The sequence below is a fragment of the Macaca nemestrina genome, chromosome 8, assembly GCF_043159975.1.
Source record: "Macaca nemestrina isolate mMacNem1 chromosome 8, mMacNem.hap1, whole genome shotgun sequence".
NCBI lineage: Eukaryota > Metazoa > Chordata > Mammalia > Primates > Cercopithecidae > Macaca > Macaca nemestrina.
In genome coordinates, this window is record NC_092132.1 from 65,375,596 (window position 1) to 65,400,304 (window position 24,709).

General features: G+C 38.5%; 1 protein-coding gene across 7 annotated transcripts in view; it reads left to right on the forward strand.

The window, feature by feature from the left end:
• LOC105483537 (tumor protein D52) overlaps window positions 1-24,709 on the forward strand; it is a 137,246-nt gene that overhangs the window by 105,261 nt on the left and 7,276 nt on the right. For 3 of the 7 annotated variants that reach the window (XM_011744416.3, XM_071068068.1, XM_011744413.3), the window contains exons 2-7: window positions 1,901-2,016; window positions 13,057-13,205; window positions 14,886-14,987; window positions 16,377-16,403; window positions 22,583-22,624; window positions 24,128-24,176. In XM_011744416.3, coding sequence (XP_011742718.3) covers window positions 1,901-2,016; window positions 13,057-13,205; window positions 14,886-14,987; window positions 16,377-16,403; window positions 22,583-22,624; window positions 24,128-24,176 — 485 coding nt within the window. The remainder of the gene's footprint in view (window positions 1-1,900; window positions 2,017-13,056; window positions 13,206-14,885; window positions 14,988-16,376; window positions 16,404-22,582; window positions 22,625-24,127; window positions 24,177-24,709) is intronic. The other 4 variants (XM_024793337.2, XM_011744414.3, XM_011744418.3 and 1 more) reach the window with 2 other exon arrangements.

The following is a 24,709-nucleotide window of genomic DNA, read 5'->3' on the forward strand; positions in this document are numbered from 1 at the left end:
GCCAGTCTGATTTGTGGTTTTTGAATTATTTGTGTTACTTTTATGGCTTTCACAGTTCTGTACATACTTTCCAGGTAGGCACTATTTTCGTGCTGCCATGCTGATGATTATTATAATTATTAACTACTGTTAATCAGTGAAGTACAGCAGACCCTGTACCAAGTACCTTTGTAACTTGTACACCATGTACATAAGCATCGTCTCATTGATTCATGTAATTCTCTAATGTTTGCTGTGACGCTGGCTGCTTGTTCCACAGTGTGGCTATTCTCCTTCCTTTTTCTTCTGCGTCTGCTCCCTGGCGCCTTGTGTTGGGCAGGATGCCACATTGCTGCTGTGACTGAACTGGCACTTCTCAGAAATGGTCCTGGGGGGTAGCAGGGAACAACTGCAGTGGCTGTGATGCTCACTGGCAGGAAGAGCGGGCAGAGGAGTAAACCTTCCCCTGGTTTCTTTGCCAAAAAAAAAAAATAATAATAAATAAAAATCTGTTGCCAGAGGAGACTTTGCAATCCCAAACCTGTAAACTGAACTGAAGCCTGAAGCCTAGGGTAAGGCAGCTACGGCCAGGAAGGGGGTGACAAAAAGCTTAGTCGTCAAATAATGTGCGAATATAATATTTTAAAAAATTAATGTAAAAGAAAATCATGAATAAAATATCGCAACTTTAAATAAAGACGAGATTAGCAGTAGTGCTGTTCATGCAGAGCCATTTTGGAGTTTGAGACACAAGAAAGTATCAGCAATACTGATCCTGCAGTTTAAAATTTTGGCATTTTGTTCTTCATGGGTTCTTTGAATTTGATTTAAAAAAATATTCCATTAAGATATTTATATTGAGTGCTTTAGTGGCCTCTTCAATTTTGCACCCGAGGTTGGGGTGCCTTTCTGGCCTCATCTTAGCCTGTGGGTAAGGGTTGGGCAGGAAAAGAGGGGAGATCTGAGGGGCGGCTGCCTGCTGGTCACTCTCCAGTCATTCTTCCTGACAGGCTCTGTTCCAAGGGGACTGGGTGCGGCGTGATTGGTCTTCAGTAGTGTGGAATGTCTCTATGTGGCTGTTGATCATGTCTCTGAACATATAGCTTAGTATTCTTTTATAAGGGTATCTGGATTTTTTATATATATATATGAGAGATATATATGATATATATATGGTATATGATATATATGATACATATATGAGATATATATTATTATTGTTTTTAAGCTATAAGAAGTGGCAGTGGCTCACGCCTGTAATCCGAGAACTTTGGGAGGCTGAGGCAGGAGCATGGCTTGAAGCCCGTCGTTCAAGGCCAGCCTAGGCAACATAGTGACACCCTGTCTCTACCTCCTAAAACAAACAAACAACAACAAAAAGAAAACCTACAAGAAGATGTTTTCTGCCTCCACTAATGGAAAGAAACAGAATAAAATTTACTTAGGACACTTAGTTCTTTCAGTGGTTACTCCTTTACTGAGTTTGTAAAATGTTGACTTTGATTACCACAGCAAGCTGAAGAGATGTGCAAACTCCTGCCCTGGGTTAGTGGGAAGGAGCTGAAATCTTTCATCTAATTTATACTGATTTAGTTGTACAGCAGTTTAAAGCCTCGGCAAGATCTCATTTTGGGCCCTTCACTCTTCTGCCATAACTATATAGTGACTGAGACTATGAACAGAAGCTAAGAGAATGCTATATTTTCTAAATTCGTATTTTGGCAGAATCTACTTGGTGGTTTCCGGCGGTTAGCTCAGATTTTTTGTCCTTTGCTGAGAGAGCCAGGTCATTTGAATGTCCAGAGGTGAGATATGTAGATCTACTCTAATTGGCTTTATTCTGGCTGGGACAGTGGAGGAGCTTAAAGAAGGATTTTACTTAGATTTTGTACTTTAAACAATTGTTTAAATCCCCAACCAGGTCTGCTGAGAACAGAGCCGGTCCCTGAGGAAGGAGAAGATGTTGCTGCCACCATCAGTGCCACAGAGACCCTCTCAGAAGAGGAGCGGGAAGAGCTAAGAAGAGAACTTGCAAAGGTAAAGAACCATTCCTTTTGTAACTTTATTTTTGCACTTAAAATGTACTGTCATTTGTGATTCTAGAGTACATGGTGATATGTTTATAGTTAGTTCCAGGGGAGAGAAAGTACATGTGTTTACTTCTCCAGCAGGTCTTGAGTAGGGGAGAGGAGATAGAAGAGGGTGACGTCGGTTCGTTTTTATATGAGAAAAATGTATATATGGGTAAAATAGATGTGAAACGTAGGGTGTGAAACAGGAAATGAATGAGAGGAGTACTCGTGTTCTTCTAAGGGACTTCACCAAGGTCTGATACACTTGCTCTTCAGTGCATCAATGACTTTGTTCTACCCTTGGCTGTGTTGCAGAGATGGGCACTTTCGAACTTCCTTCCACCTTTCCTTCCTTCCAGTTCCCTCCTTCCCTCCCCTCCCTTCCCTCCCTTCCCTCCCCACCTTGCCTGCCTTCCCTCCCCTCCCTCCCTTCCTTCCCCTCCCTTCCTTTAGTCCTTCTTTCCCTTCTCCTTCTCTCCCCTCCGTCCCTCCCTCCGTCCCTCCCTCCCTTCCTCCCTTCCTTCCTTCCTCCCTCCCTCCCTCCCTCCCTCCCTCCCTCATTCCCTCTCCCTCTTCCCTCCCTTCTTTCTTTTTTCTTTCCTAACTTCTTCCATGAAATTCATTTAACATAAAAATTAACCATTTTATTCTATTTTATTTTTTGAGACGGAGTCTTGCTCTATTGCTCAGGCTGGAGTGCAGTGGCACAATCTTGGCTCCTTGCAACCTCCACCTCCTGGATTCAAGCGATTCTCCTGCCTCAGCATCCTGAGTAGCTGGAATTACAGGCGTGTGCCACCGTGCCCAGCTAAGTTTTATATTTTTAGTAGAGATGGGTTTTGCCATGTTGGCCAGGCTGGTTTCGAACTCCTGACCTTAAGTGATCCACTGGCCTTGGTCTCCCAAAGTGCTGGGATTACAGGGAAGAAATTAACCATTTTAAAGAGTAGAATTCAGTAACATGTAACATTCACAATGTTGTGCAGCTGTCAACCCTTTCAAGTTCCACACATTTTCATCACCTCCAAGGAGATCCCTGTAGTCATTAAGCATTCGTTCCTGGCTCCCCTCCTTCAGCCCCTGGCAATACCTAATTTGCTTTGTGACTCTATGGATTTAACTATCTTTTGGTTATTTCATATAAATGGAATCATACAATATGTAACCTTATGTATCTGGGTTCTTTCCCTTCATGTTTTTGAGCTTTATTCATGGTGTAGCACATGTCTGCTTCATTCTGTTTAATGGCTAAATAATATTCCATTGTATATATCTACTGTATTTTGTTTATCCATTCGTCCGTTCATAGGCATTTGGGTGATTTTCACCTTTGACTATGGTGGGTAGTGAATTAGGAACCTTTTATGGACAAATACTTGCTTAAGTACCTAGTTTCAGTTCTTTTGCATATATGCCTAGATATGGAATTGTTTCATCATGTGGTAGTTGCATGTTTAATGTTTTAAAAAAATTTTAACTTTTTTTTTTAAGAGACAAGGTCTCACTGTGTTGTGTGGGTTGGTGGATTGTGCAGTGGCATGATTATAACTCACTATAATGTTGAACTCCTGGGCCAAGCAATCCTCCTGCCTCAGCCTCCTGAGTAGCTGGGACTCCAGGTACACGCCATTATGCCTGGCAGATTTTTTAGTTTTTATTTTTCATAGAGATGAGATTTTGCTATGTTGCCCAAGCTGGTTTCAAACTCCTGGCCTCAAGTGATCCTCCTACCTGGGCCTCCCAAAGTGTTGGGATTACAGGTGTGAGCCATCGTTCCTGGCCCATGTTTCAAGTTTTTCGGGGAACCACCAAACTGTTTTCACAATATTGACACCATTTAATATTCCTATTAGCAATTTCTCCACATCCCTGGCAATTTGTTATTTTCTGTGTTTTTGATTATAGTCATCCTAGTGGGTGTGAAGTGATATCTCATTGTGGTTTTGATTTGTGCTTTTGCTGTTATATCTAAGAATTCATTTCTGAATCCCAGATCATGAAGATTTACCCCTGTGTTTTCCTCTAAGACTTTATTATAGTGTTGGCTCTTAAGATTTAAGCCCTTGATCCATTTTGAGTTAATTAGTGTATGTGCTTTTGGTAGGGATCCAACTTTATTCTTTTGCATGTCGCTAGTTTTCCCCAGTGAATGCTTGTGGCATCCTTGTTTAAAAAAAAGAAATTCAGTTTACCATAGATGTATGAGTTTATTTCTGGACTCTGAATTTAGTTACATTCATGTATGTGTCTTTTCTTTTGACAGTATCACACTATTTTGATTACTATAGCTTTGTAGTAAGTTTTGAAATCGAGAAGTATGAATTCTTTACCTTTTTCTTCTTTTTGAAAATCGTTATTCCTTGCAATTCCATATGAATTTCAGAATCTGCTTTTCCACCCACACAAAAATGCTATTGGCATTTTGATAGGACTTGCATTCAATTTATAGATTGACTTGGTAAGTATTGCCATTTTAACAATATTAAGTCTTCCAGTCCGTGAACATGAAATATCTTTCCATTTATTTAGTTCTTAATTTATTTTAGCAATTACAAAACATTTTTCTTTGTACGAGTCTTACACTTCCTTAGTTATATTTATTCCTAAGTGTTTTATTATTTTTGATGTGATTGAAATGGATTTTTAAAAAAATTTTCTTTTCAGCTTGTTTATTGCTGTTATATAGAAATATAACTGAATATTATATCTTGATCTTATATTTTGCAGCTTTATTGAATTTATGAGCTCAAATATATTAAAAAAATTTTTTTTGAGACAGGGTATCACTCTGTCACCCAGGCTAGAGTGCAGTGATATGATCATGGCTCAGTGCGACCTTGACTTTCCAGCTCAAGTGATCCTCCTGCCTCAGTCTCCTGAGTAGCTAGGACTACAGGCACTTGCCACCATCTGCCTGGTTAATTTTTTTATTTTTCAGTAGAGATGGGGTCTTGCTACATTTCTGGACTCAATTGATTCTCCTGCCATGGCCTCTCAAGGCATGAGGCACCACACCCACTCTTGAATAGATTTTTTTGTGGATTCTTTTTTTTTTTTTTTTTTTTTGAGACAGTTTCACTCTTGTTGCCTAGGCTGGAGTGCAATGGCATGATCTCGGCTCACCGCAACCTCCGCCTCCTGGGTTCAAGCGATTCTTCTGCCTCAGCCTCCCAAGTAGCTGGGATTACAGGAATGTGCCACCATGCCCGGCTAATTTTGTATTTTTAGTAGAGATGAGGTTTCTGCATGTTGGTCAGCCTGGTTGCGAACTCCCGACCTCAGGTGATCCGCCCACCTCAGCCTCCCAAAGTGCTGGGATTACAGGCGTGAGCCACCGTGCCTGGCCTTTTTTGTGATTCTTTAGGACTTTCTATATATGAAATCATGTCATCTGTGATTAAACACAGTTTTACTTTTCCTTTCCAATTTGCATGCCTTTGATTTATTTTTGTTGTCTAACTGCTTTGGCTAAACCTCTTCAGTACAATATTGTGTAAAAATGGTAAAAATGGGTATCCCTGTCTTTTTCTCTTATCTTAGGGGGAAAGCTTTCAGTCTTTGACCATAAGTATGATATTAGCTGTCATTTTTTCACAAATGGACTTGCGTTGAGGAAGTTCTCTTTTATTCCTAGTTTTAGTGTTTTTTTTTTTTTTTCCCCCCAGGAAAGAGTATTGGATTTTTATGAAATGCTTTTTCTTCACATATTGAAATGATTGTATTTTTTTCCTTTTATTATTATATTAATGTGGTATATGACACTGATTGATTTTCATGTGTTGAATAATTGTTGCATTCCTAGGATATATTCCACTTGGTCATGTTTTATAATCCTTTTGATATGCTTCTGGATATTCATAAGAGATACGGGCTGCCATTTTCTTGTGATGTCTTTCCCTGGCTTTGGTAAATAGGGTAATGCTGGCCTCTTATGATGAGTTGGAAAGTGTTCTACCATCTTCTGTTTTTTAGAAGAGTTTGAAAAGGTTTGTCCATTCTTTAAGTGTTTGGTAGAATTAACCATTGAAGCTATCTACTTTTAGACTTTTCTTTGGGAGATTTTTGATACTGGTTCAATCTCTTTACCTGTTCAGATTTTCTCTATTTTGTTGGGTCAGTTTGATCATTTATATATTTCTATGAATTTGTCCATTTACTCTAGACTATCTAGTATGTTGGTGTACAATTGCTTATAGTATTCTTTTGTAATCCTTTCTGTTCCTGTAAAGTTAGTATTAATGTCCCCACTTTCATTTGGTTCTAGTTATTTATGTCTTCTCTCCTTTTTTCTGTCAGTCTAGCTATAGGTTTGTCAACTTTGCTCATCTTTTTCTTCTGTTCCCTTCCGTTCCTTTTTTGAGATGGAGCCTTGCTCTGTCGCTGAGGCGGCTGGAGTGCAGTAGCAGCAATCTTGGCACGCTGCAGCCTCTGACTCCAGGGTTCAAGCAATTCTCGTGTCTCAGCCTCCCCGGTATCTGGGACTACAGGCATGCACCATCACGCCTGACTAATTTTTGTATTTTTAGTAGAGACGAGGTTTCACCATGTTGGCCAGGCTGGTCTCGAACTTCTTTTTTTTGTTTCGAGATGGAGCCTCACTCTGTTGCCCAGGCTGGAGTGCAACGGTGCAATCTCGGCTCACTGCAACCTCTGACTCCCAGGTTCAAGCGATTCTCCTGCCTCAGCCTCCCGAAGAGCTGGGATTATAGGCACGCGCCACCACTCCCAGCTAATTTTTGTATTTTTAATAGAGACGGGGTTTCAGTGTGTTGGTCAGACCGGTCTCCAACTCCTCCCCTCAGGTGATCCGACCTCCTTGGCCTCCCAAAGTGCTGGGATTACCGGCATGAGCCACTGCCCCTGGCCGTCTTTTTCTTTTCTTTTTTTTCTTTTTTTTAACCCTTAATGCATTGTTGATCTTTTTAAAGAATGAACTTTTGCTTTTATTCATTCTCTCTATTGTTTTCTTTTGTCTGTTTTGTTTATCTTCACTCTAATATCTAATCTCTTCCTTATTATTCCCTTCCTTCTCTTAGTTTTGGGTGTAGCTTACTATTTTTTAAATTTTTCTCTAATTCCTTAAGGTGTAGAGTTAGGTTATTGAGTTTTTTTTAAAATGGAGGCATTTACAGCTATACATTTCTTACTGACAGTGCTTCAACTGCATCCCATAAGTTTTAATATGTTGTTTTTGTTTTCCTTCATTTCAAGGTGTTTTCGAATTTCCTTTGTGACTTCTTTTTTGGCCCATTGGTGGTTTAAAAGTGTGTGGTTTGATTTTTACATAGTTGTGAATTTTCTGGTTTTCCTTTTGTTTTTGATTTCCAGTTTCGTGGTGGTGGTTGGAGAAGGTGCTTTGTATGACTTTAAGTTTATAGAGACTTGTTTTGTTGCCTAACATATACTCTGCCCTGGAGAATGTTCCATGTGCATTTGAGAAGAGTGTACTTTCTATTTTGGGGTGAGTTGTTCTGTACATGTATGTGTTAGGTCTAGTTGATGTATGGTATTGTTCAAGTCTATCTCTTTGATCTTCTGTCTGTTTGTACTACTCATTTTTTTTACCCAAAGTTTTATAAAGAGTGGGATAGAATGGATAAGGCAGATGGGTGATAAACTGTTTTGTTTTGTTTTTTTTTGAGACAGAGTTTCACTTTGTTGTTGCCCAGGCTGGAGTGTGGTGGCGTGATCTTGGCTCACTGCAACCTCTGCCTCCCAGGCTCAAGTGATTCTCCTGCCTCAGCCTCCTGAGTAGCTGGGACTATAGGCACGTGCCACCATGCCCAGCTAATTTTTATATTTTTAGTAGAGATGGGGTTTTGTCATGTAGGCCAGGCTGGTCTCGAACTTCTGACCTTGGGCGATCCATCTGCCTTGGCCCCCCAAAGTGCTGGGATTACAGGCATGGGCTGCCATGCCTGGTGATATATTTTTATATTTGTAGAGGGCATCAGAATACAAATAACCTTTTCCCATTTAACTGATTTTTCAAAAACATTTTTATGCCAATATACTCTTCTGCAACCTCATTTTAAATTGCTTCATAGTCCATTTTGAATTTCCGCAAGCTCATTTTAAATTTATATTATTTATAAACATTTGGATTGTTCCCATTTTTTGCTATTATGAATAATAGTTTGAAGTAAATACCTTCATGTAAGCCTTTATGCACTTCTTTAATTAGTGCTTTAGGATAAAGTCCTGGAAGTAGCATTATGCCTGGGTCTAATGGTTTTTAAGAGTATATAGCAACATGGCCAAAATGCTATGCAGAATATTTCTTACAATGTTTTGAAAGAGCATTTTTTTTTCAAATCCTTGGCAGTTCTCAATATTGTTTTATTATCAACAAAATAAAAATAATAGTGATAGCACCTAATGCTATCCCACATGGGCTGTGTGGGAGGTGTTAAGCTGAGCTCTTTACATGCATTATTTCATTAATTATTACAACAGTCTTATGGGGCAGGTGTTATTATCATGATTGATGGAAGAGCAAACATAGTCTTTATTTAACAAACGAAGTTACCAGCTGTATGATTTGTAAATATTTTCTCCCATTCTGTGGATTTTTCCTTTTCATTTTCTTTATAGTCCCCTTTAAAACATTTTTAAACTTAAATTTTTTATTAAAAAATTTTAGATTCAAGGGGTACATGTGCGGGTTTGTTACATGTTAATGCCTCATGATGTTGAGGTTTGGGCTTCTAATGATCCTGTTGCCCAAGTAGTGAACATAGTTTTTCAACTCTTTCCCCCAACTCTCCCTCTCCACCTCTGGAATCCCAGTGTTTAGTGTTCACATCTTTGTGTCCGTGTGTACCCAATATTTAGCTCCCACTTGTAAGTCAGAACATGTGGTATTTGGTTTTCCGTTTCTGTGTTAATCTGATTAGGAAGATGGCCTCTAGCTGTATCCATGTTGCAGCAAAGGACATGATTTTGTACTTTTTAGAAAGGGCTGCATAGTATTCCATGATGTATATGTACCACATTGGATAATGGGCACCTGGGTTGATTTCATGTCTTTGCCATTGTGAATAGTGATGCAATAAACATATGAGTGCAGGTGTCTTTTTGGTCGAACAATTTCTATACCCAGTAATGGGATTGCTGCCAGGGATCCCATTCCCAATGGGAATGGTAGTTCTGTATTAAGTTATTTGAGAAGTATCCAAATTGCGTTCCACAGTGGCTGAACTTTAGGACTGTTATGAATAATGCCGCTGTAAGCAATTGTATATAGCTTTTTGTATGGGTGTATTTTTTTTTTTATTGTTGTTTGTTTGTTTTTTGAGACAGAGTCTTGCTCTGCCATGCTGGAGTGTAGTAGTGTGATCTCAGCTCACTGCAACCTCTGCCTCACGGGTTCAAGCGATTCTCCTGCATCAGCCTCCTGAGTAGCTGGGATTGTAGGTGCACCACCACCATGCCTGGCTAATTTTTGTGTTTTAGTAGTATGAGGTTTCACCATGTTAGCCAGGCTGGTCTAAAACCCCTGACCTCAAGTGATCTGTCCACCTTGGCCTCCCAAAGTGCTGGGATTACAGCTGTGAGCCATTGCACCCAGGCTGGATGTGTTTTCAATTCTCTTGGTTATGTATACCTAGGAGTGGAGTTGCTGGGTCATATGGTAGCTCTATGTTTAACTTTTTGAGGAACTCTTAAACTGCGTTGCTGCCAAACTTCATTTTACATTCTCACCAGCTGTGTCTGAGGGTTCCAGTTTCTCCACATCCTTGCCAACATTTATTAATGTCTGTTTTTTTTTTTTTTAATATAGCCATCCTAATGGGTATGAAGTGGTATCTCCTTGTGGTTTTGAGTTGCATTTCTCAAATTACTAATGAATGGTGTTAAGCATCTTTTCATGTGCTTATTGGTCATTTGTATGTCTTGGGAGAAATGTCTATTTAAGTCCTTTGCCCGTTTTCTAATTGGGTTGTCTTTTTATTGAGTTGTAAGTTTCTTTATATGTTGTGGATACTAGACTGTTATTAGATATGTAATTTGCCAATATTTTCCCCATTCTGTTGGTTGTCTTTTACTTTCACAATAGCGTCGTTTGAAGCACAACCTCTCGGCATTCTCCCTTTCCCAACCTCTAACACCCACAATGTTACTCTCTACTTAGATGGGTTCACATTTTTTTCTTGGCTTCCACATGTGAGTAAGAACATGCAGTATTTATCTTTCTGTGCCTACTCTATTCTGCTTAACGTATTATTCTCTAGGCTCATCCATGTTGCTTCAAATGACAGGATTTCATTCTTTTTTATGGTAGAAGTGTATTCCATTGTGTATACCACATTTTCTTTATCCATTCACCTGTTGATGGACACTTGGATATTGTAAATAGTGCTGCAATAAACATGGGGGTGAAGGTATCCCCTTGATATACTGATTTCCTTTCCTTTGGATAAAATACCCAGTAGTGGGATTGCTGGATTATATGGTATTTCTATTTTTAGTTTTTCTGAGAAACCTCCATACTGTTTTTCATAGTGGCTGTACTAATTTATATTCCCACCAACAGTGTATAAGAGTTTCCTTTTCTCTGGATCCTTGCCAGCATCTGTTATTTTTTGGTTTTTTGATAACAGGCATAATAATAGGTGTGAGTTGATATCTCATTTTGATTTTGATTGGCATTTCCCTGATGATTAGTGATATTTTTAATATATTCGTTGGCCATTTATATGTCTCTTCTGAGAAATGTCTATTTAGATCCTTTGACCACTTTTTAAATGGAATTGCTTGTTTGTTTTGCTGTTGAATTGAGTTCCTTATATATTTTGGATATTAGTCCCTTGTCAGATGAATAGTTTGCAAAAATTTTCTCCCATTCTACAGGTTATCTCTTCACTCTGTTGATGATTTCCTTTAACTTAGTCCCTTTTGTCTATTTTTGTTTTTGTTGCCTGTGTTTCTGAGGTCTTAGCTGTAAAATCTTTGTTTAGACCAATGCCCTGAAGTGTTTCTTCTATGTTTTCTTCTAGTAGTTCTATGGTTTTGGGTACTTAGTCCATTTTGAGTTGATCTTTGCATATAGTGATAGACACATCAGACATTCTTAATCATGCTCTTTATGCTTTTAAGGTCACTCTATTTTACATGTATATGTTGAATTAAGAAATCGCAGCTGTGATGTGCTGGGCTAGGTGTGTTAGCAGCACAAGCTACCCAACAAAGGTGGGCAATATACTGTGTTGTGCATTGTTCAGAAAGATTTACAGTGGTTTGTCTTTGCAGCTTTCATTAGAGGAAGTGAGTACCTCCGAGAAGGCTAAGGGGTAGGAAGCTTACCATTTAAGTCTATTCTTAGAAGTGTCTGAAGATTTGGAGTTTGAAGTAGAGACAGAGGAATTGGGAAGCTTAAGAGAGTGTACATGATAATTCAGCCAGTAAACTGAGATGTGCATTCAGAAAACCTAGATAGAAATTATTTGTTTGATGACTTTGGGCAAATCATTTAATTTACTTAATTTTGAACCTTATTCTTTCCTCTTTTTTTGTCCTTTTCTTCTCATATTCCACTTTGTCAATGTATATCTTAAAATGTGACTTACAAAACTGGGTCCAGTACTTGTGACTCTGACAAGCACAGGGGATTATTTATTTGTTCTGAGGGACCTCCGTTCCAGTTAATCTTGTCTGAGAGTGATGTTGTAGGTTCTTCTTCTTCTTCTTTTTTTTTTTTTTTCTTTCTTGGCAGCTGCATCACATTTGATTTATCCTTTTCTCCGTTGCACTAATTTTCTTTGTTTTGTGTTCTCTAAAGATTTAATCATCTATGAAAAGATTTGACTGACTCTATGTTATTTTTAAAGGGGCATGTTGTCTTTGAAATCACAGAAATACCATGCAGGTCAGGGCTGAGAGTATGGCTTTGCAACAAGCCAGGAGACGCATTTCTCTGAGGGTCTTGAATGTTAATGGATTTACTTTAGGGACCTGGTTTTTCAATTTCCTGGGACCTAAAGTCTCTTCCACATGGTGTCTCTTTTTCTCTGAAATAGACTGTCTGCCCTTTTCCCTGTTTCTGAAATAGGGTCCACCCTTTTCTCTGTTTTCCTGGATTAGCCTTTTGTTCTATTCTGTCCACTTTTTCCTTTTCTTCATAGCTCCTGCTTACAGTTTTAGCTTCCTCAGTCATGTTTAAGCTTTCCATACCTTTCATAATCTCACTGTGGCCTACCTATTACCTCAAGGCTTCTTCAAGTCTTTTCAGCTTCTACTCATAATGTCATCTTACTTCTCAAACTAGATTCCTGAGTGAGAGCGATTGAATAGTTGAGCACCTCTTTTCACACCGGGCTCATCCACTGGCTCTTGATGGGTGGCTCTCAGTGGCTCAGGGCCCACCTCTAACCACCTAGCCAAGTCTGGGCAGTCAGCATTAAGGGGTTCACATGAAACCACCACAGGGCTCTCAAGAGGAGGCAGTTTGGTTTATTATGGCCATGACTTTGCCAGACACGGAGACTGAGTATATGTATCCAGTATATATACTCATCAAATATGCAAGGAGGTTGGATTTGGGTTTGGCTTGGTTGTGTGTGTTTTGGTAGGGGATGGAGATTATTTTGATTTAGTATACAAATACAAGTTTTGTAGGCATTCAAATAGAAATGTCTAGGCTGGAAAGGCAGACCCACAGGTCGGGAGAGTGGATGTTAGAGTACTTTATAAAGTATTACGTGTGTAGAAATTTGAGTCCTAAACCTACATGAGATAGCTGAGTAAGGAAGTATAGGGAGAGAGGAGAAGGCCCAAAACAACTTAAGATGGGATTATAAAGAGCTCCCATGGAGGAGGAGAGAGAAGCTCTACAGGAGAGATCAGCAAGTAACCAGTTTACTCAACAACATTATACATTGTTTTTAGAAAGATAAATGGTTCAAAAAATGTTTAATGACTGGAATTTTTGATATAGTTCTGTGCTAATAATCTTAACTTACTGAACGACTTTTGCTATATTCCTACCCTAACCCCTTCCTCATAGGTAGAAGAAGAAATCCAGACTCTGTCTCAAGTGTTAGCAGCAAAAGAGAAGCATCTAGCAGAGATCAAGCGGAAACTTGGAATCAATTCTCTACAGGAACTAAAACAGAACATTGCCAAAGGGTGGCAAGACATGACAGCAACATCTGCGTATGTTCCCTTGATTGTACACTGTCCTTGGGAATGTAAAGGACACTGTCGTGCCTTTTGTCTGGGGAGGGGAAGAAAAAGAGGATGAGGATGCTTCAGCAGCTTTTCTTTGGACGACATGGCACACTTTTTTTTTTTCTGATTTTCAAGTGTACCTGCCTTTTTTGTAACTTAGATTTTCCAGACCATTTATTCTAAGGAACAGAAAGAAAGCTAGCCAGTTGGAGAAATAAAATTCAAGTCCCATAAGTGTTATGTATTGACTTGTCACAAATATGTGCATTGTGTCCTTTCGTCCTCAGAATAACCCAGTAAGAATGGGTGGTGAGATAACCCTGGATAAGGAAACAGGCTCAGACAAATTAAGTTTTTAGGTCACAAACCTCTCAAAGTGTGGAGTGGGGATTCAAACTCAGGTCGGGAGCCAGTCTTTATTATTATTATTAATTTATTTTTTTTACCTTGCTCTGTATGTATCGTAAGATTCTCAGGTCATAGTCTCAGATATATGCTCTTGGCAGAGGTCAATCCCTTAAGCTTTTTGTCTTTTTGACCACACATACGATGATATAGCATTATCATAATGCAGTTTTGTTTCCTGGCACAAGGAGGAGCAAGCTTCTAGCAGCAGAATCCGAACTGCTCTGTCTTCTGTATTGAGAGCCATCTGCAGAGCTGGTGAGCGTAGAAGTTGTTTTACAGTTTAACTCTCAGAAGTGAGGCCAACTGTATTTAACATGACAGTACTTGAGTCCCCAATCTTTTGGTCCATTTTCTACCCATCTAAGTTGGCAGTGGGAAAACATACAGGAAACTTTTTTTTTGACCGTTATTACCATAAACCATGTTTTTTATTGGTATTTGATCTTGACAGGGTAAGTAAAAATGCCTGAGCATTCTTTCCCATAATGTGGGAATTGTTTTGGTAGGTATGATATTATTTTATTTGTTTTTTGTTGTTGTTGTCGTCATTTTTTTGTTTTCACTTTTCCCTTCTCTAATCTCCAGGTAGCTGGGAAGGAGGTGGCAAATTTTGCCTTTGTGTGATAGCAGATACCAAACTAGAATAATTTGAAGCATTGCATATTTTACATACTTTGTTGAAAGTCCACTAAGTCCTTATTTGGCAGCTCTAAAGACATGCAAAATTTTTTTAAAAGTATGCCCATAAAATGTATTTGGATAATAAAATACAAATGGGTCCTACTTATGCCAACTACTAATTGCTTCCGGCCCTTTTTTAGGAAATCAAGTTGACAAAGGCATCTGAGGAATTTGATTTCATTTTTGTTTTGTTTAGATTATTTGGAATAATCCAAAATTTGTTTAGATTTTGGAAAAGAACAAGAGGTGTGAGTTCTTTCAGGCCCTTGCTTATTTTCATCTTTGTTTTATGATTATTTTTAGCCCTTACCTTGACTTCTTTGGCCCTGCCTTTATAGGCCTCTGTCTTTCTGGCTGGACTAGGGCACTGCAGAAGATTGTGCCTGAGCTTAGGGTTGAACATACGAAGATGCGGTGATGCTGCCCTGCTGGTTATGAAGGATTTTAGAAGTTCTGAAAAATGTTTTCTCTTTTTGAGAGTTCTCCAGCAGGTGGTGACCACTGCACTTGAAACAATTGATGCTAGAAAAGATCAGCTGACCCTTCTTTGCTCTGTGTGTTTATAATTTAATATAGTTACAAGAAGACATCTGAAACCTTGTCCCAGGCTGGACAGAAGGCCTCAGCTGCTTTTTCGTCTGTTGGCTCAGTCATCACCAAAAAGCTGGAAGACGTAAAGTATGTCCTTGTTTTTCCTTGCTCATTAAGTAGCTGACGCAAATTAAAATGTTGTTGTTGTTGCATCTGTTTCCTGACCTTGGCTGTAGTTGATGCTAGCTACTCCTGTTAGAATGAGGGAGGGCACTCCTTCAAACCCGTACCTGGAAGGCTCACCTAAGGTCTTCTAGGCCTAGCATTCTGACATCAGATGATCATCTGATGATCATTTAAGGTTGTTGAAAAGTTCTGGTTGTGAACTTCTGTGTCTTTTTAGTTCTTCATGATCATGCAGGGTAAGTATGTCTTTGGTTGCAAATTTGTGATTGTGGGCAGAGCCTGGTGTGTTACTAGGGATGACAACAGGAGCATTGAAGTGCACGCTTCGATTCAAACTTGGCTTCACGTTCTGTATGTGACATTTTATACCATGGTGTGATTACAACATGCTCATTTGTGCACTGATTTATTCTAACCGGTAAGCTGTAACTACGTTCATGCTTAGGCCAAAATCTTGATTTTGAGTTGTTGCTTTTTTTTTTTTTTTTTTTTTTTGCATTTGTACTTTAGATTAGTCTGCAGAGTTTTCCTTGCCATTTTGATAAAACCACTTCACAGTGCTTTTGTGTCCCCCCTTCACTCATGTGGATTAGGATAGTGATGAAAATGACAAATGTGGTTTAAGTCAGCTGTGCTTCTGTTGGCATGCAAGATTTGTGTTTTTAAAAAAATGCGGCCGGGCGCGGTGGCTCACGCCTGTAATCCCAGCACTTTGGGAGGCCGAGGCGGGCGGATCACAAGGTCAGGAGATCGAGACCACGGTGAAACCCCGTCTCTACTAAAAATACAAAAAATTAGCCGGGCGCGGTTGTGGGCGCCTGTAGTCCCAGCTACTCGGGAGGCTGAGGCAGGAGAATGGCGTGAACCCGGGAGGCGGAGCTTGCAGTGAGCCGAGATCGCGCCACTGCACTCCAGCCTGGGTGACAGAGCGAGACTCCGTCTCAAAAAAAAAAAAAAATAAAATAAAAAAAATAAAAAAATAAAAAAATGCTCAGATTGCATGGCTTTGTGTTTTGCATTTGTGGGGAAAGTGGATCTTACAACCAGAATTTCTTGGTTGAATAGGTTTGGTCAATTTATGTGTTATACTTTATATAAAATAACTAAATTCCTCGCTCATTATATTTGGACTGTCGTCGTCTAAGCATAATGTAATAAATATAGCTTTCTTGAATTCTCTTGACAATTATGTATATATCTATTAGGTGTTCATTTTCTCTATGCTGACTGAATTGTGTAGCAGTTTAGAGCCCAGGGAAAACATTATACATTTTAAAACTTAGGTTATTTAATTGTTTTAGATTTATCAGAACTTCTTTCTTTTTTAATGCTTACTCTGGCTTCTTACAGATTGCAAGCCTTTTCACATTCCTTTAGGTAAGGAGAGTTTGAACCGTCACTGCAGTCTAGCAGTTGTATAAGAAAAGTGTGCTGAGATTAGATTACTATGCTGTGTTGGATGATCGTGTTTGTCCAGTACATAATTTTCTTGCATTTGGAGTATCTTTTTCTCTAGTGCATTCCTAATTTCAAGGGAGGGTTTCTTGTATACCATGAGTAATTGATAAATTAAAAGAAGTATTTGACACTGTGGTTCAACGGATATGGAAATGATTTTGACATTTCTTTTTTACTTTTTTCTTTGGTAAAAAGAAGCAGCTTTACCGTGGCATGCAAAATCCCTCCCTTTTAATGTCTGACTTTGTTTGTTTTTGATGCTTTTGTTTCTTTGGTACTTTTGTAAGGATGTTGGAATTCTTCACCTGGGTTTCATTATGCAATTGTAATAGACTGCATATGTACTGCCTCCTGATGTTAGTCTTCCATCTTCTATTGGTTACTCTACTTTTTTTTTTTTTTTTATTGTGGTAAAATATACATAAGGTAAAATCTACCATTACTCTGTACTTTTTAATACTTGTTTTACTAGCTTATAGTTTTTACGATTTTATTATTTCTTTACACTTGTTATATTCTCTATGTACACAAGGCAACTTCATGGTTTGAAAAAGGAAAAGGTATATTAAGCTAAAAAAAGCACATTAAAAAGATGTTAGCTCAAACCATGCCTTATAGAAAGAGACTTTGTGATGTTGAGCAAACCTCTGTCTTTCCCAGGCAGACTCTATGATTATCTAATCAGTTGTTGGAGGAATCTAAGGTGGAGGAAAGTCTTTAGAGTGTAAGCAGGAAGGATAATATAGTAGTCTTCATCTCTGTTCCTATTGATGCAGATTATTTTCTTAAGCAGTCACTCATGGTAGTCTAGCTACTTGCCTTTTTAAGTAAGCAAACAGGTACTTATAGCTTCTGTCTCGGTGACACTTAGCCCTGGAAGTCAGAGTAGATTATAGGGATATATAAACTCTAAATGTTGAACTATTTAAAGCTAAAATTATGCTAAAAAAATCAAGTAACCAATGATAGGTGATTGTGTATCGTTGGCATTCAGTTAAAAAGTGCTCTAAGTAACTGAATACATCACCCATTCTGCTGACATTAGAGTGTCTACTGTGGACAGGTCCCATGGGCATAACGGTAAAGAAGACATGGCTTTTATTAGAATCAAGCTTAAAATCTTAGAGTGGAGTAGGGGAAAAGTGGGGACTTGGGATAAGTTAAGAATGGAAGAGCCTCATCAGTACTGGTTATAAAATGTTAGGTGTGATGCAAACATCAATATAAGATATAAAAGTAAGGGCTATTGAGGACGATGTTTCTTCAGTACATACCACTAGACTTTTCTATACCTTTAAAGAATACCTTTCTATACCTTAAAGCCATACCTACATATGGCTCAGTGTGTGCTGTCTTATTAATTCATCAGCAACAAATTATGTTTTGCAACTCTTTTCTAGCTCATTTTACAGTCACTTTGTCCATTTTATTTTAAAAATATTGAGATTATGCTGTACCATTTTCAGTCTTGTTTTTAATAAATATTAAGTTTTTATGAATATTTAATTGCCCATCAGCGTGTGGGGGTTAAAGTAAGGCTTTTGATTAAAGTGAGAGAAATGAGATTATCTTTTGAAAGTTAAACTTTGTAATTCTTACAAATCAAAGGCTAGGTAAAGGCATTTAAAAAAATAATTCCAAGGCCAAGAAGTGATTGTGTTCTGATTTAATGTGTTCACATACATAAAGAAAACCTACATCTTTTAGATTATGTGAGTCACAGAGGCAAATATTGGCCACATTCCCTCAAGAACTATCCAAGGAAAGAGAGCTTAGGCTGTAGATTTTGAGTGTTACAATCCCAGCAGTAAGTCCTTTTCTCCCACGGAGATGGATGCAGTAGGCTCCTTTTGCTAAGTGCTATGAAATAGTTGATTAATCCTTAATCCCACTCACTGTTTGTTTTAGGTCCATTTTACCTGGCAAACTTATGCCAGTGATTTTACTCCCTAATGTAATTATGGATATAGAAGGAGAAAATGCACCAGTTTTGCCACCCTGAATGTATTAGACTCAGCAACAGTTTTTATTTTACATAGTTGATAAATCAGCACTTGGGATTTAGATATTTGCCTTATGCCTTGGTTGGGGGGAGGCAGATATATAAGGAAACAGAGCGAGCTGCTTTGGATGTCCTGAGAATGAGGGGCGGTGGTGGTAGCGAGGCCAAGGAGGATGTGGTCATGAGTGCTGTCCTGGGAGGCCCTCTTGGGCAGCCTGCTTTTCCCTCAGGTGGTATGATTATATTTCCCCTCCCATTTGCATATTTTCTATGCCTATATGAAAGTATTGACTCATGCCATTACATTTTGAGGGAAGCTTTAAAAGAACCTTCTCATTTCAGTCAGTGCCAGGGTTAAACATAAAATTTTGGTGTTATTAAAACTATACTGTAATATTCAGTAGACACATTTGTCTAATATTTTTGGTATATTTAAGAGGAAGTGCTAATTAATTTTGCCTTTATTTCCAAAGAAAATTTCTCCTTTTTAAATGTGTGTTTCTTCATGTACCCCTGTAGATATTTAATTGTTTTGGGCTCATTAAAGTCTTGCTAGACAATTCCCTTTTGCTGAAAATTTCCACCACTTAATGGGAAGAGAAATGATCTCTTTCCTTGTGTCAGAAAAAGAATGTCTTTTGATTAGAATTTGAAACACTTTAATGAACTTTTCTGTGTTTCATGCTCATATTCCCAATTTTAGTTATCAAAATTGTTTATTCATTTATTCATTCATTCTTTCACTCAGAAGTGTTTATTGAGTGCTAACTATGTGCCAGGCATTGCTGTAGACTATGGGGGTGGAGCTGAAAACCAAAATAATGCTGAAATTTGAAAGCTTGAAGGTGATATGCTTATATTTCCCCTCCTGTTTGCATATTTTCTATGCATATGTGAAAGTATAATATACAGTAGATGTTAATTCGTGTTTCAATTAAAGTCACGTGTTACAATAACAATTAACATTTATAAGCCCAGTAAGACAATAGTACCTCAGAAGTAGGTGCTATTGTTGTTTTGATATTTTAGATGAGGAAACTGAGCCATAGAGAGATTAAGGACTTCCCCAAGGTTGCCCAGCAGGTGTAAGTGGCTGATCACCAGGACTGGAACCAAGCATGGCTAGTCCCGGAGCCTGCACTGTCCTCCTGGGCCTTCCCAGAGTAATGGTGGTTTAAGACAATGCCCCTCTGGGCACTGTCCAGCACTTTGAACAATAGCCGCTGTGACCACAACATCAAGAGATTGTGTGAGGGCAAAGTGGAATAATATTACATCGATAGCTGTGAAAAGCATACGTGGTACATAGTAAGCATTCCAACGTGTTAGCCATTAATTCTTCCTTCTCCTCCTTCCTGTGCTGCGACTTCCTTCCTTCTCCTCCCTCTGCCCCCTCCCCTGTTATTAGTATTAAGGATGAAAGGATTTGATAACTGTTAGAAACAAGGAATTAAAAAAAAAAATCAATTCAGCTGTTTTGTAAACAATGACTTTTCAAATAGAGTAAATGCAGTATGAGATTGAAGAGTACTTACTGAGAATCAGATTATCCTGATTTTTTTTTCAGTGTTTTGAGGAGCCCAGGTTTGCATTCCTAGTTTGATTACAGATTAATGTATTTGAGGGTTACAAATAAGACAGAACATTTTTAATAAAATGTGCCTTATAGATGGTAACTGATTCTTACAACCTATCTATTAGAGATGATTCTGGTCCTGCAGCAACAGGACATTTTGCTTTTGAAGGTTTCCATATTACATTTAAGCTTGAATGAAACTGAAAATGATGAGCAAGTTGAAGCTTTGTGTAACTTGCCATAGAGAAGCCAGAAATGAAAGAACAGCCACCCTATAGTTACATTACGACTAGTTATTAACAAAATTGAATTTCATCTAACTGTGGGTTATGGGGAGGATCCAGCAACCAGATGGAATTGAAGTTGATGTGTGCTCCTTTTCTTCCTACTAAAATAGCTACTGTAAAAGCAGAGAGACCTTGTCTTTGACTCTATTAACTGCTTTTATTCTGTATATTTATCTTCAAGGTGATATAATGCATACAGAAAAGTGCTCAATACCAAATTCACTTTAGTGATTTTTTTCACAAAATAAACACTGAGTCTAACCACTTCCTTGCCTTTCCTTATATATTACCACTGAAACATATTTAGTAGGTATGTGCTGGGTAAAGTGGTATAGAGCCCGACCGATCCACTGCTGGAGGAAGTGATATTTTACATGGGTTCTTAGGGACAGTGACTAGAATTAGCTGTGAAATTCTGAAATGTGTACTTATCCACCTGTTTCCTCATTTTGTTGATACTATTAAATTCAATGTGTGGGTCCCCTGGACAAGGAATTTATCACGTATTTGGCCATTACTCACCTTCTTTTTCAGCGATTTCTGCCAAGATGAATGTCCTAATGAAGAGTTTTGATTATTAGGAACAGAAAGCTGTGTAACTTTTAGCTTACCTAAAAAGAAGAATGTGTTGCACAAATACAAAGTTTTTTTTTGTAATTCAAGAAGAGAAAAGGAAGCAAGGCCAGGCTCCACCCAAACCAGCTCCATCAACTGGGAAATTGAAATAGCTTCTATTATAGAAACCAAGAAACCTGTTCCTCTCCTGTCCTGCTGGATTCCCTGCATGATCACCTCTCCTGACCTCATTTGCTCTACCTCTCTCTGTGCTTGTATTCGATTCTTTCTTTGGGAACTGGTTTCCTCTGCGTTCTGTCAGCTTTCACCTGGTCCCGCCAGATCTTCAACATCTAAGTGTCCAGAAGCTTAGTGTCCTAATTACAATATGCCAGGATAAGAGTCTTAATTGTCTTCACTCCTTCATTTTTCATACATTCCAAACAGTTTATAGGCCACCGGGAGGTTAGCGGTGGTGGGTGGTGCTTCGCTGATCCACTTATCATATCAGTTATGGTAGAAGGTGGTTTGTGGCAATGTGACTATTCCAGGCAGCTTCAGCAGAAGGGTCTGAGGAAGAACAGGTGGTACTTAGAGTTCTGGTGTTGTAAATTTAGAGACTGGGACCAACAGTCTTTGATAGCTTCAGGTAGGAAATTTATCAAATTCCTCCCAGAATAGATTATTATAGTCTTATACCGTAGGTATTGACCACCATTGTAGGATAGAGAGAATGCTGAGTTACATGTATCTTTTCCTGTTATGTAAGACATTGAGTACAGAGATGCTTAAATATTTCATTGATAATCTTGATTACACTGATTCCCAGCATATTTGACATATATCCATATATCACAATCATTCTCCATGTTATCAGATATTAATGCAAAGTTAGATTTGAGGAGCTACATTGAAGACATATTATCATTTGTAACAAATGAGTCTTTAAGAAAAGGAAATCATAAGCACACAAAATATTTAAATATAACTGAGAATTAATACCTTGAACCTACACACTTTACCCAAAGGAAAGTTTATTTACCAAAGTCATGCCGGTGGTCAAACTACTATAAGCATAGTAACAATATTAGCAGAATACAGTCATTTTACGAGCCTAGGAATGAAGGCACTCTCATCTCGTGAGGTGGTCTCTATGGGAGATGGCTAAGAGTTGATAACCTTGAACCTGAGTGGTCAGTGAACTGCATTGTCCTTGAGTGGGCAGTTACCCCTTGACTTACTAGGGGTCCTTCCCTGTCCTTGCTTGTATGTATATATGTGTGTATGTGTGTGTGTGTGCATGCTTCATTTTTGAGGGGAGGCGATAAACATTGAATTAGAAGACCCAAGTTCTATTCTTGATTCTGCTGTGACCTAGGGTAACTCATTTAACTCCTATATGCCTTACAGCTCTAAGTGAAAGCACTTTAGTTTTCAAAGTGCTATAAAATGCAAGGTGGTATTGTTAGCTCTAGTAACTCCTGGGAATTAATTGGCTCCTGAATAAAAGTAAATTTTGTTGGAATAATTTTGATCCCCTCCACCTCAAAAAGTAGGTAATTCTTCATGGCGCCAAAAGAATAAAGCTCCTGGGAAGCTAAGTTTTGTCAGCTTTTAATAATGTTGAAGCATCACTATACTAACCTTATTTCTATCTCTTTTTAATGCTGCCTCTTAGTATACGTTCCATTCAGCATTCAATTAGCATGCCTGCTATGAGGTAAAGTATATTTTTATGAAATGTAGTTGGTCTTATGCTTTATTTTTCTTTAATTAGATGTTTAACTTGAACTGTTCTGAATCAGGGAACTAGAATTCCCCTTGAAACAAGCTGTGTGTTGAACACTCTATCAGTTTTCAGCTACACGTCCTCTAATGTTGGGATGGGTGCAAGAGATCCGTTAAATGTTTTGATTTTGTTTTTTAAAAGTTATTTCTATTTTATTTTGTAAAACCTTTGTTTCCTGTCTGAAATCTGTTTACTTCACAAAGTGAGCACTGCTTGTTAACAAACCTTCTCTTGTCCTGCCACCTCCGTCTGCATTTGCTTTACTTACACTCTCCTTTTCTACATCCTTCCCATTTTCACTTCCCTTGTCCCACTGTGACATTTGAAGCCAACTATGATTTAATTCTAGTATCTGCTTTCATTAGCACTTGCAAGTGATATTACCTCACCTAACCTCTCTAGAGAGGTAGAGGATTTTTAACAATCTGTGCTTGGCTTAAACTTCAGTGTCCATCAAAATCACTTGGAATGCTTGTGAAACCCCTGCTTGCTGGGCCCCACCTCTAGAGCCTCTGATCCTGTAGAGTTGGGGTGGGACCTGAAAATTGGCATTGTGCATGACTTCCCGATAGCTGCAGCAGCAGCTGGTCTGGGGCCCACACTTTGAGAGCTGTTGGCTTAACTGTCCTGCCATCACCACCGTGGGAAGGAAGAAACCCCTTTTCCCTTCTTTGCATTTTTCAACTTGGTAGTAGGAAGGATATTCAAGGTCAGTTGGATAGGATAACAGCATTGGAAACCCTCTGTCCAAAGCGCCTTTGTGAGAGACAAAGGCGCTGTGATCCTCCTTAATTAATATGGATAGATGTGAATGTAACATGGATGAATGAATGTCCTGTGGGCTCAGTGTGCTCTCCTCATCCTTTGGGACAGCGTTGTGAAGTAGGCAAAGCCGTTTCTATGCTTCTCCCCCTTTTTGGTCCCTGCTTTCCCTGTCTATTATGCTGCTCCCTGATACTGAACCTCATAAGCTTGTCCCACTTGGGTGATGTGTGTTCATGTAGAAATTCTGCCAGGGAAGATGTGAATCAAAATGGGGATTTTAGAACATAGTACCTTAACCAAAATTAAACGGATCTAATGGTGGCATTTTCTTGTACCATGACAAGTTGGTTGGGGAAGTGACAGAATTGCTATTTTACCTGGCTTCGTTCCCTCTCCTCACACACGTACTTGACCATATCTATATTACTTATGTCTGAGACTGGCCCTATTCATGGAATTAAATGCATACTCTCAAAAAGATGAGATCAGAAATCGAGAATCTTACATTATAAATACTTGTATGTACCTGCACATATATGATACAGATAATTGTTCTTTTGCCGATAAGGAATAATGTTGAAGAGGAATATAATCAATGGTATTTTCAAACTAGTTGGATTTTTTTTTCAGTATTTGTATTTACTATTTGTTTTTCTTTTCTCTCCATAGAAACTCCCCAACTTTTAAATCATTTGAAGAAAAGGTCGAAAACTTAAAGGCAAGTAGAGAGATGAACAGGATCTTTTTGATACATTACCTGGTGTCTTAATTAACTTTGGTGCGGGAAAATCATTGACATTAATATTTCTTCTAAAAATATCTAAAGAATGTAAAGAACTTTACTCCTTATGTTACTAGTGGACATTTAAGGTGTTATGTACTCAGTATCTTTTTAGTGTATGCTGTAGCATGGCAGCATGCCACTACTGAAAGGAAATGGACAATTTACAACGCAATGGCACGTTAGAAATTTGTGCTGCTTTTTGCTTTATTCATTTCAAGTACCTTTGTAGGTGGACAAAATTTAATATAACTTTCTTGTCAACAATTAAGAATATAGGAAGCACAAGAAAGAAAACAAAAAATTGGTCCTACCACTCAGACAGTGATATATGTATGTACTGTTACGCTGTTATGCTTTAAAAAAAGAAGTAGCCATACATCATAATCATTTTCCTGTATCAGTTAGTATTCTCTTTCAATGTTATGTGCAATGGCTGCTTGTATATTACTTTTTTTTTTTTTTTTTTT